Source organism: Chanos chanos, chromosome 15 (genome assembly GCF_902362185.1).
Source record: "Chanos chanos chromosome 15, fChaCha1.1, whole genome shotgun sequence".
Taxonomy (NCBI): domain Eukaryota; kingdom Metazoa; phylum Chordata; class Actinopteri; order Gonorynchiformes; family Chanidae; genus Chanos; species Chanos chanos.
Genome location: NC_044509.1, coordinates 18,452,575 through 18,465,074, shown reverse-complemented (window position 1 = coordinate 18,465,074; position 12,500 = coordinate 18,452,575). Strand labels below are relative to the sequence as shown.

At 41.2% G+C, this 12,500-nt stretch overlaps 1 protein-coding gene across 1 annotated transcript in view; it reads right to left on the bottom strand.

The window, feature by feature from the left end:
• Positions 1-4,630: 4,630 nt before the first annotated feature.
• gpr83 (G protein-coupled receptor 83) overlaps positions 4,631-12,500 on the bottom strand; it is a 14,684-nt gene continuing 6,814 nt past the window's right edge. The window contains exons 3-4 of the mRNA XM_030792310.1: positions 6,409-6,542; positions 4,631-5,105 (exon numbers count right to left, since the gene is read on the bottom strand). Of these exons, the coding sequence (XP_030648170.1) occupies positions 4,631-5,105; positions 6,409-6,542 (609 nt within the window). The remainder of the gene's footprint in view (positions 5,106-6,408; positions 6,543-12,500) is intronic.

Genomic DNA, 12,500 nt, shown 5'->3' with positions numbered 1-12,500 from the left:
CACTACAGGCAAATCGGCAGCTACGTGGCTCCCCTATCTGCCACAGCGCTCAAACACACAGACAGGAGAGGATGGTAGTCTATTGGTGAGGAGCTGTGTGGTCAGAGAGGATCGACGTGCTCATTGAGATATTGTGCTTATGGGGAGATGATGAGAGTGAATACCTTTAAAAAACAATAACATTTTTCTACAGTTATCAGATAAAATGAAAGTCAGAATTTTCAATCGGACTGCTCATCAGTGCTGTGTCAGAGACAATAAAATGAATAAATCCGTACACACACGTGACACAAGCAGTACACAGAGAGTCGACATCAAGGACTCACTCTTTTTACGATCTTCCAAATGTCCTCTTCTCTCTTCGCCCCCTTTTTTTGTCTCACTCTCTCTCACTCACTCTCTCTCTCTCAGTGTTTGTCTGTTGATCTTACTCTCTCTCATTCTCTGTCTGTCTCTCTCACTCGCTCTCACTCTCTTTGTCTCTTCCAGAGGGTTATATGCATACCCAAGCCCATTAAAATCTGATAGCTGTAATGATTTACTGTCCTCTTCCCAGAGGGAAGCAGTGCTGATGACACTTCACAACTCAAAATAGTTAATGTTTGAGTTCCAAAAGAGTGTGAATGGAAAGCAGACCCCAAAAGAGCCAAATGGAACCAGAAAAAGAATTGAGTTTTTTTGAGTCTTTCAAGGGAACAAACAGTGTGAATGCTTGGAGAGCTGGTTTCTCCTGAGATGGTCTGAGTTCCGTTTGCTTTAGAGGGGTCAGAATTAGCCTGGAACATTCAAATAAAAAGCACTCTGAGGTTGAAAAATCTGGCTAAGAGAGACCAAGTGTGAAAACATAATGAATCTCAGAAGAAAAACTGTAGCCATTGTTTTATGGTCCTCTTTGAAAGATGATTACTGCTCTTTTTCTGTCTGAAAATGCCCTTTAAAAGGCCAGTAGCACCAGTAATGAAATTGTATGGCTGTTCTTTATGCCAGCTGGACGTCTTGCTTTTGAATTCAATCTATTATGTCTCATTTTTGTCAAAATTGGAAAATATTCAAAGGAAATTATGGGTGTTGTATAATATAACCCTTCGATGCCTTCAGACTGGACTGAATTGAAACTGAAACGCACCTGGCTCCAGCAGGATAACTGCAAAAAAGCAGTTCGGTGACAACCAATCAAAAGCACCTGCCAAAGCCATTATCTGACCATAATATTAGTGTCCAAATTTACTAAGAAGTTCAGAATGACATTAAGAAAATCCACTTTCCTGTACCATGGGGAGAAACACAAGCCTCAATACTGTCAATGCTTTACTTGCATGTTGCTTGCTGAAGGATTTAGTTCTCACTGAACAGATCAGTGGTTAGCTCCACCAATCTTGGGGTCTCCATGTAACCCTCCATTATCACTGCATGGTTGAAGGTGGCCAGAACTGGAGCTGAAAGCCAATGGAATCACATCTCCTTTTTTTCGATGGTGTTCAAATCAGGTCTGAACATTCCTGCCAATCTAGTCCATTGTTAAAACCTGTTAGATCCCAGAACACCTGAAGTATGCAAAAGCCAATGAATTTTCTTGCTTTACATAGATAGGGACTTTTAAATGGTTTACATGGATAGGTGCCCTTAAATGGTTTACAGATTCACCAACTGTCAAAAAGACTATCTAATCAGACTCAACTGATAGAGACGGTTAGCAGTAAGTTTAGGGTAAATTTAACATTAAGTTTAAGGTTAGGATTAGAATTAGGGTTAGAATTAGGATTTGATTAAATTATGGTGATGGTTAGAAAATATTGAGTTAAACATGAATTAAAAAGCTATAAGTCATATACTAAGACCTATCCAAATAAAAGGTTCTTATATAACCCGATGTTGCACGTTCAGCGTGGTACAATTAGCAACATTTCCTAGAGGGCCTGATTGCTGAGCTTCTCACCAGCAACTGAAACTCCAGAGTCACACAGGCACAAAACGCTTTTCGAATAAGAAACACATTTCACATATGTAAACAACATCCACAAATACAAACAGTTCTGTTTTACAAGTACAAAACCTTTGCGTCTTGAGTGTCAAATCTGCATTTTTAAACAAGAGCTCATTTCTTAATCTTTCATTTCTAGTGGCAGATTGTCAGAGGAGGCAAGGGAGGCAATGCCTCCTCTGGACTTTGAGAAGAGTAAAAAGAAAGAGTTATATGTGATGACAATAAAACACCGTTTACTTTGAGAAACTGAGTTTTAGTTTGTCTGTGTATTTATTCAATAAAAATATTGCAGTTTCGTTCGGGTTATCGCTGGGTGTCGTTGAGCCGCTGACATTACTGTGCTAACTAGCCATCAAGAAAGGCCAAAAACAATGAAAAGAGCTTTGCCTCCCTTGAGGTAAAAAAAAAATAACCAATCAGAACTTTGTTAATTTTGTGTTGTCAGGGAAAATTCTGTAACTCCAACATCATGATAAAAAGCTCAATGGAGGCTAGCCTCCTCTTACTTTTCAACCAATCACCTTTCAGCTTTTTTGAACTTCAGTGTTGTGGCATAAATTGTGTAGCCTGCTAAAGCTAGTTCAACGGAACGCCAAGCATATCTATCTATCTATCTATCTATCTATATATATATATATATATATATATATATATAAAATACTTCAATACCTACTTGCCAATAAATTTTGGAAATTAACATTTGAACACCAGCTACAAATAAAAAATAACAGAAGATCAAAACTGAACATAATTCAAAAGACTGCAGCTGCAGGATCACGCTGCTTCAATGTGGAACGTACTTAGGAGTAGGATGTCTAGCTGGCACAGGAGCGCTGGGAAAACTAATGGAGTCAGAATGCCAACCCCCCCCCCCAATCATGCTGGCTTGCTGTAGCCTGATGCATTACTTTTCAGTCTTTCATATGTTCAGATTGTAACGCTGGGTATAGTGGCCAATGCTTTCGTTATGATCTGTAATTTTATGCTTGTCATTGTGTGTCAGCTATTTATGGCTTTAATTGTATACTTGGCGCAGAGGCCAGAATGATGTTTGTGTTGAGTTGAGTGTGTAGGTGGGACTTGTGCAAGTATTGCTTTGAACAAGTGGGCCATTTTCCTTCGGTCATTTGACTGAGCCTTCACTCATATGGATCCTATGGTGGGATGCATGATATAGTTTTTTCAGGGCCGATACCGATACCGTTTACTATTAATCATGAAGACCGATAACCGATATTTGGAACCGATATACATTTGCAGTAAAAATGAAAGTGTTGGTGTCAAAATTTAGAATAACACAAACTCCAACTCATAACTTCATTGAAATGCGTTTATGCATATGTTAAATTTAAAAAAAGAACTTTTCATGAGTAATAGCCGATCAGAGAGTGCTGTGGACAGGACATGCTCTAGACCACAGAGTGGTGACTACAGACAGAGAGAGGCGGCTCCATCAGAGCCACTTTTTTAAATTAATTTATGTTATCTGCAATCAGATAAAAAAAATACTGATACCAATAATCGGAAAAATACTGAATATTGGCTCCGATAATCGGCCAGGCCGATAATCGGTCGACCCCTAATCCGTACGCGTGTTGCGTAGTCTGCCTCCTCAGTGAAATTAGCCACCAGCCGCTACTGTTAATTTCTCAATCTCAAATTGCGTATACACTCACTAACTCATTATCTAAGCTGCTTGTCCTAAGTAGGGTCACGGGGACTGCTGGAGCCGATCTCAGCATTCATTGGGCGAAAGGTGGGAAACACCCTGGACAGGTCGCCAGTCCACTGCAGACTGCACATACAGACTGATACAATCATTTTAGCGCTATTTGTCTGTGAGTGCTGGGGAAACAACATCCACTCATTTCCAACAGTCAAAATTAATTTCCCTCCTTCACCCATGAGTTCTTCATAAACCAATCACTGATGACCAAAGTCTGGCAAAAGCCAAACTCTGCATGGGTGAGCAGCGGGCCCTTTTGATTTGTTAAAATATACAGCATGAGACAATTTCACTTTTGTGGTTTATCGTTCTGTGTGAACCCAGTCCTGTAGTCCAGTCCTTATTTTTGTAAGCATGTATCCTATCTACCTAAGAACACCTGACACCCAAACACATACAATACCACCACACAGGAACATTTTAAAGACCCCAGAATGAACCAAGAGAGGTAACAGACAATGTGGTCAACCAGTCAAATGTGCTCATTTCATTACAATACTGCACCATATTACACAAACACGGCTGAAAACGAGGAAGAAACCACATAGTTTGGTCAGATGAAGAGAACAAGAAGGCTTTAAACATGTCACATTCAGTTTCTGATCATCTGCCCTTCGTACATCACTACCATTATAATATCAATGTCCTGATAATGTATCCTTTATTCACACACACACACGCATGCATGCACAATCACACACACACACACACACACACATCTCATGGCTGAAGCACTGTTCTTTGAGTAAAGGCATATCTGGGCTTAACAAAATTTTACACAAAGCTGAACACAAAAATAACTCACTGCAATGGGAGATCCACAAACACCCTCACACAATGGAAATGGCATGGGGGGGAGTATTCGCTTCCACCGAGGAGGGAAGCATAGCTGTTGTTTTGGATGGAGGAAGTTTGCAGTCTCAGCAGGGGTTAGCAGTGACTGTCTTCGATGTGCAGATTAAGGGCAGAGACTTAAGTTCAGCCCGGAAGCTTTGGTTGAGCCAGCAGTAGATAAAGGGGTTGTAACAGGTGCTACTCATGGCCAGCCAGTGGAAGCTAAAATAAAGGGCATTGTTGGACTGAATCACTTTACTGGACAGCAGAACTACATAACAGTTCAATGGGAACCAGCAAACTGCAAACACTACCACTACAGCCATCAGCATCTTCATCGTCATCCTCTTCCTCTTCCGATGTGCGTTCGACTGCGCCAGAGTCACGTCTCCGATGGCATTCCGTAGCCAGAGCTTCTTGGCAACGATTACATACGCCACTGATATTATGGCCAGTGGCAAAACGTAGAGCAGGAAGAAAGTGGCTAAGTCCAGATATTTCCAGAACAGATCAGACGGACGAGGAAAGCTGGGCAGACACACTGTTCTCACTTTCCTGTGTCTAGGGAGAGAAAAAAAAAGAGAGATACTGAGATTAGGATACCTTTCCTAACACAAGAAAGATGAAAGGGGCAGACGGAGAAGAGAGAGAGAGAGAGAGAGAGGAAAGGACAGACACCAACAGATACTGAAAGTTAAGGTAAAATCACAAAATCACAGTTTTTAGCACACTCAGGGCCTAATGTTACAGTCCTTATCACTTTTAATATATATATATATATATATACACAGTACAGACCCAAACCACAAATAGAAAATGTCATATTATATATATATATATATATATATATATATATATATATATATATATATAGTACAGACCCAAACCACAAATAGAAAATGTCATATTTTTTACACAGTCCTTAATGGAGAGCCTACTGTGGGCACTGAGGACAAAGAAACACTTATATTATTATTATTACACACACACACACACAATTCACCTTAACCATATTACTATATTAAATCACTTTGCCGTTTCTGCGGCGTACTGACTATTTGGAGTCTTTGTTGGGTCTCTGGTTCCTTTACCTCGCCTGTCAAAAGATTTTTTTTTTTTTTTTAAATAAAATGTATGTGCAATTTAGAGTGATCCAGCAGGTGGAAGGAGCAGGCTCACAGGTAAGTTTTGTTTTTTAAGCTGAGGACAAAAAACGAGAAAAGAGGACAAGTCAAGCAATTAAACAGGACTACGGGACTACATCCTAGTTAAAAACGTCAGGTGACAGAGAGCTTTGTCTAGGCAGAATTGTTGGACAGACACAAACCAAACCTCTCATACCAGAGCTGCGTCTCCCATATGGACTCTCTAATTCTCAGACATAATTCCAACATACACCATCACCAAGTCCACAATTCTCCAACCATACGCTGCCGAATTCATTTGGTATTTAAAGTAGAACTCACACAACGATATCCATAACTACGCAAAACCGAGAATAACAGTATCAAATAATGGCCTATAACATCCTGTGCACATCGACCAACTCACGTAATGATTTTATTGAGTATTTACAACAAATTTGTGTTTCATCAAGTCAATAGTAACACTGATTTATATTATCCTGTCAGTTCGTATTGGAATGTTTCGTTTTCGAATTTCGCTACCGACTTGTATGTGACCGCAGCGCAAACGCACCGTCACAGCAAGTAATCAGTATCAAAGACATGTATGTAAGTCTTAAAAACACTTTAAAACATTAAACTTATATTAAGTGGGTTTTTTTTTTAACAATTTTATCAATTCCCACCACTAATTTCACTCAGCAAGCTTTTTTCTAGTTGATTAAATTTTGATCTCTTACCCAAATTCAAATCGCAGCAGTTTCTGATAGATGGCGTGGGGCAGAGAGAAACAGGAAGCCATCACCCAGATAACAGCTATCCAGACAATTCCACGCAGTCGGGACATCCTCTGTTTCATTGGATGCATGACAACCTGACAGAAAACACCATAAACATTAGTAAAATTAGCCGCGGCTCCATGGACAATATTTCTTCAATCCGATTGAAATCATTCTGATCCAATTTAACTGTTCACGCAGATGCTAAATAAAGTGATCCGAAAGGTGTGCGTCTCGGATCACTTTATTTAGCGTCCATATAAACAGTTAAATTGGAATCTTTAACAGAATACTTTCAATCGGGTTGAAGAAATGTGAGAGAAACGATCGGATTAAGCGTTTACATGGTTATTGGGAGCTAATATCTTCCTACTGAACGGATTATCAAAGGTTTACACCACCCCCATCAATCCGATTGAAAATTCCTTCCGATCGGGCCGGATCGGGTCAGTCTCTTCTGACTGAAGTGGTTATATGAGGCATTTTGATTCTGGCTGGGCCATTATTCCGGTTATTAGTGGAACATTAGGGTCCATGTAAATTTAGCTATTGTAATACTGCATTAGAACAAATTCAGATTATATTTGGTAACCTTTCCAATGACAACCGACAACATAATGAATTGTAGATGCGTTAAGCAGGCGATTTCAAGCCTTCGTTACACCTAACGGCTGCAGAAGGCAGAGCAAGATTTCACATGTGTTATAATGCACTGACTTTATACAATATATATATTGAAATGTACTGCCTGTATTACAGTGTATTATGTCTATACTGTGGTTATGTATCAGACAGTTACACTTATGAAATTTTGTGTCAGTTGTCATAATTCAAGCTATATAGTGTGATATGAAGGCTTTGCAATGCCTAAAAGATGCTTTATAATGTGTTATGTACATGCTGTTAACAGAATTGTGGTAGCATAGGATTCAACATAGACTGTAAGCAATTGTCGGATCGTCTGATACATTTCCTCATAACTGCTAAATTATAAAATCCACCATTATTCCAACACTGATGTAACACAGAATTCGTCAGCATTTCAGCAGTATCAGTGTCTAGTACATGGATATTCAGGCCGTTATCACATCTATATAGTCAAATACAGTTCTGATGTTGTTTGAGAATAGTTGGAATACAAGCTAGAGACTAGGAAGACAGGGTTAATCTGTGAATCTCTGTGAATAACTTGTGTTAGCATGGATAGAAAAATAAACAGTTAATATTTCTGAGCATCTAACTAGAAATATGCCAGATATTATATGTGGTGATAATGATTTTGTCTAGGTGGGTTTTTTTTTTGAGAAGCCAAGTTTACACAGTTTATCTTTGAGTGTTGTTTCTCAGTGTCAAACATCCATGAGTCCATTTCAGTCATTTTTAAATCGTTCACAGACACAGTATCACAGTCACATACGATAAGATGCAGTGTTCTAGTGCTTTCATAGTTAGACACAATAAAATGTTCACAAACGCACACACACACACACGCACACACACACATGGGTCTGTAGCATGTTATATATGGAGAGTACACACTCTCTGAATATGAGCACAATATTCAACTGTGTTCAACTATGTAAAAATGTATGAAGCAAAAGACCACATACTTGTTGTCACTGAGTGAGAAGGACTTCTCTGAGAAGCCATAACACACATGCAGTTTCATACTCACTGCTAATCTGGTGCCCTAATGTCGATACAACGTCAGGGATTCAATCCTCTACTAGCCTCCACACCTCCATAACGCCAACTTTGTTCATACGGAAGCCCAGTCAAACCAGCAGCTCCACAGAGACCTGGAACTGAATCCAGGACCCTGCAGCAGCTAACTGGTCCCTTTTCTCCTACGCCACTTCAGCATCCAGTGTGTTAACCTAGACATCATTTCTCATCTACATTACAGTCTGCATCCTTCCCTCTCACGTCCCCTGTTGTGACATAGTTATTGCTTAATAATAATTTCATATCCTGAAAATTTCACAAGTACAATATTTAATTTGGAAGTGCAGACTTGCACTGAAATGGTTTGAGAAGCCAAAATGTCGAAGCTTAATGTGTGCAGGCCTCCAGTTAGTGATTAGCGAGCATGTCTGAGATTACTGTGCACTTGACTAAAGAACTGAAGGCCTGAGATTCACATTTTTCCTTTGGTTCCTGCTAACACGGAGAATTACTCAGTGGAGTAGGCCATTTCAGGGATATGAGCTGCGTAAAAAACTGATTTCGGGTGATTTTGAAATGGCTTGTCTCAGTCAGTGTGCTGTTGTGAGTGGTGAAGAGGGCATTAGATGAAGCTGACTATCCTGAAGAGCCATAAACGGAAAATTGAATTGGGATTGACCTACGTTCCACTAACTCCTTTGAGAAATTTGATAGATTATAAGAGACATGTCTAAACTTAAACACAACATACAATTAAGAATCTCATCCCATATTAGCCTCTGGTGACATGTGGGGCATGAAAAGTGTGAAATATCTCCCTGAATGTCTCCTGCCTCATCATGAGCGAATGAAAACCCTCATTTATTGAGCTTACTTTGTAATCAAAGTTATAAACTTTATAAACCCCTGGGAATTTTGTCTCTGACTCCATTGTGCATTTTTAAACATTTTTGCTTCGCACATGGACAACTGGGAGGAAGATACTTTGCTTGAATCCCTAATCCAATGTTGCTTCGATATTGTTTCTCCAGAACTTAGTGTCAGCATAATAGAGCAATAGCCAAAGCGGTATGGAGCTCATTCACACATACCACAAACCCACTCATTGCACAGAACAACTCGGAGAGGGCGAGAACCCATTCTGTCTGTGCTGCAAATCGTTCTTTCTCAATTTGTTCACCAGTGTAATCTATAGTTTTTAGTGTTGATTCTTTTGTATGAAATTGAATCATAAATATTTCTATTTATTACAAAGCTTTGTTGAATACTCGATTCTGATTGGTCAAATCACCACACTCTACAGTCTGTTATTTCTGAATAGCGGACTGCTGCTATGAATAGCAGACTGTTGCTATGGAAGCAATAAAATCATTTTTAAATCAATAAAATGATTTTTAAATCAATATTTTGTGTCAAAGTATTGATTTCTTTAATAAGAAGCCATGTAATAAGCAGGATAATTTACAGTGAGCCGGTCATTACAGCAAAACAAACCCCTTCAGGGTGATTCAAGACCCCTCCTGCATCACCCTGTCGGGGTTTATTTCGCGATAACGACCAGCTCACTGTACATTATCTCTTACTTATTTAAAAATCAAATGTTGAATACAGAAAAAAATGCATCCTGTATGTTTTTCATACAGAACACAGTCCTGTTCTCCTCATAATGGAGTTACCCCATGTCATGCTATGACAGTAGACAAGCCTGCATGTCAAAGTGAAACCACACTGGTACAAGGCTGGTTAGATGCTATTACTCAAAACAGTACTGGTGCTACAATTTTCTGGGCATATGAACCAATGAGTCATAGAATAAGTGCAGTCTATGTGTCAGAATGACTGCTGTGTAACAGGAGATAATTTAGATTCCAGTGGTTTGAGCAGCGTTGCGTTGCGTGAAGGACAGTTCTGGGGGACAATATCAGTGCAGAAGTCCGACTTCCCACTGGAGACCACAGAGACAGCACCCTGTAAAACTGCTTTAGGACAAAGACGTTTGTGAAAAGTATTATACAAATAAAACTGACCAGATTTGAACTGCAGCGGTGAAACTGAATACTGAGGCTAAAGAAACATGGTCATTTCAGACAAGATGTAAATCCAGAACTCAAGGCTATTAAGAAAACCTTAGTATCTTAATTTGCTCATAAATGAAAGAGATATCCCCAGCTCTCCAAAATAAAGCCTCTATACTTCATTTTTCCTAATTTCATTTCCATATTGTATAAAGGGTGGTGTACACAGAGATTTAATCAATAGTTATTCTCTGACTGGCATCACCCTGCACTGTGAAAAACACCCCATAATTAACTCGGCCTGGGCTTAGCTGTCACCAGTCACATCCATCACGTCCTACCCAGTAATTACACATACAGAAATGGGAAATTAAAGTGGGTTACCATTCACACACACCAGCACAATTCACTGGAACCCATGACAGAACTATGGAAATGAGTATTCATTTGCAAATAGTCGCCATGGAAGCTGGTGTGATGAACTAAGAGAGGACTGGGTGCGAGTACAGGCAATCTTTCTTGGTCAATAAACGGGCCGGGTTTCATACACAATAAACTGGTTACTGGGGCAAGATCAAAGTCAAGAATAAGCTAAGATTAGTACACTGGAGAGCTAACAGAGGGAACAGGGCTAAACAAGACTAACAGGGCTAACTGGGCAACGGGCGACAAGGTTAACAGGAAACAAGGCAAACAAAGTAACAGGGCTAATAAGGAACAAGGACCGGGGACCAGGGAACAAAGAAAATTAAGAAACAAGGAGCAAGGCATGGCTCAGTATGTACAGCTAGTGTAAGACTTCACCAGGATACACAGGAAAACACTGGGGTTTATATACACAGACACAATGAGGCATGAAACTGAGGACAGGTGCACACAATAATTAACTAACAAAGTAGTAAGCCAATCAGATCCGACTTAGCTGCGATTGGCCAGGAGACAGGAAGGTAGGGACAGAAACCTGACGGCACTCCCCCTCAAACAGCAAGCCCCCTCCTGAGGAAAAAGTGAGGCTCAGGAGGACTGAAGGAACAAGGAAAAAAATCTGAAGGACCAGAAGATCTTGAAGGCCATGTTGGGGACCTTGAAGGAACTGGAGACGCCACCAGACACCACAGGGGCATTGAAGGCATTGAGACTGGAGGTGCTGGTGGCAGCTGGAATGGAGCACTGGATGGGGCCGTCAAGGACCCACGTAACAGTACTGGAGACACTGGAGCGACCAATAGGACTAGAGGCAGAGCGGGGCCCGGCCGGAGGCAGTGACCAGCCCGGCTGGAGGAGTGGGAGGCAAAGGCACAGCAGGTGGCAACCCTGGTGACTGGACCGCAGGCTCAGGTGGAGCAGGAAGCAGGAACAGAGGGTCTGGAGACTTGGGTAGTGCTGTAGGTTCTGGGACTGGAGTCTTGGCAGTGACAGAAACAGGCACCAGAGCAGCCTCATGGGAGACAGGAACAGGAACCAGAACTGGATCCAGAGCCCCCGAGGCCATGGATGCAGGTGCGGGAACTGGGTCAGGAGCCTCAAAGGCGACAGGAACTAGAGCTGGAGCCTCCAAGGTGACCAGAGCTGGAGCTGGAGCAGAGACCTCTAAGGCCATCGTGACAAGAGACCCAGAGGCGGGCACAGTCTCTGTGGCAAACAGGACCAGGGACAGTAGTCCCAGGGTCCTGGAAGGCAGCAGGAACAGGCTTGGTTACAAGGGAAATGTGATATGATGTGCAGGACGAGGTCACTTGTAGTACTTTATGCCTGGCTTCTTCCAACTCCTCACAGAGACACTTCAGCCTTTGAAGGATTTGCTCCTGTGTGGCCAGATCTGTATGGACTTGTAGAGCACCAGCAGACAAACTGATATCCTGGTATTTGCCAACTGCATCCATTTGGTGGCTAAGTCATCTGTCATGAACCTAGAGGAGAGTGGAAGCAAGTGCAGGCAATCCTTATTGTAAAATCCAAAAACGAGAGAAGACAAAGCCATTGCGTTATGGAGGGGACATGGAGAAGACATTGGTATATAGTTTTGATCCTAGTGCCTGAAAAGAGGAGATGAAAGGAAGAAAGAGAGAAACCAAAGCAGAGGGAGCTGTCTGGAGTTCCCTGCTGAGGAAGAGGAAGAGGAAGAGGAGGTTGCAGGGCTCTAAGAGTTATAGACCAGGTCTTGAGATGATCATACACAGAATAGCAGCGGTCCACTGAACTATGGCAGCCTGGGAACTGATGTGGGACCTCCACAAAAGAGTGCACCATGAAACCTGGAAGATCAATGGCTTAGAGCAGAGCTAAAGAGCAAAGTCAATCAAACTGGCCATTCACATAGCAGAGCTCTCATGACCTAAGGTAAATGTTTAATAGTGTGGGGTAAGTGTGTAA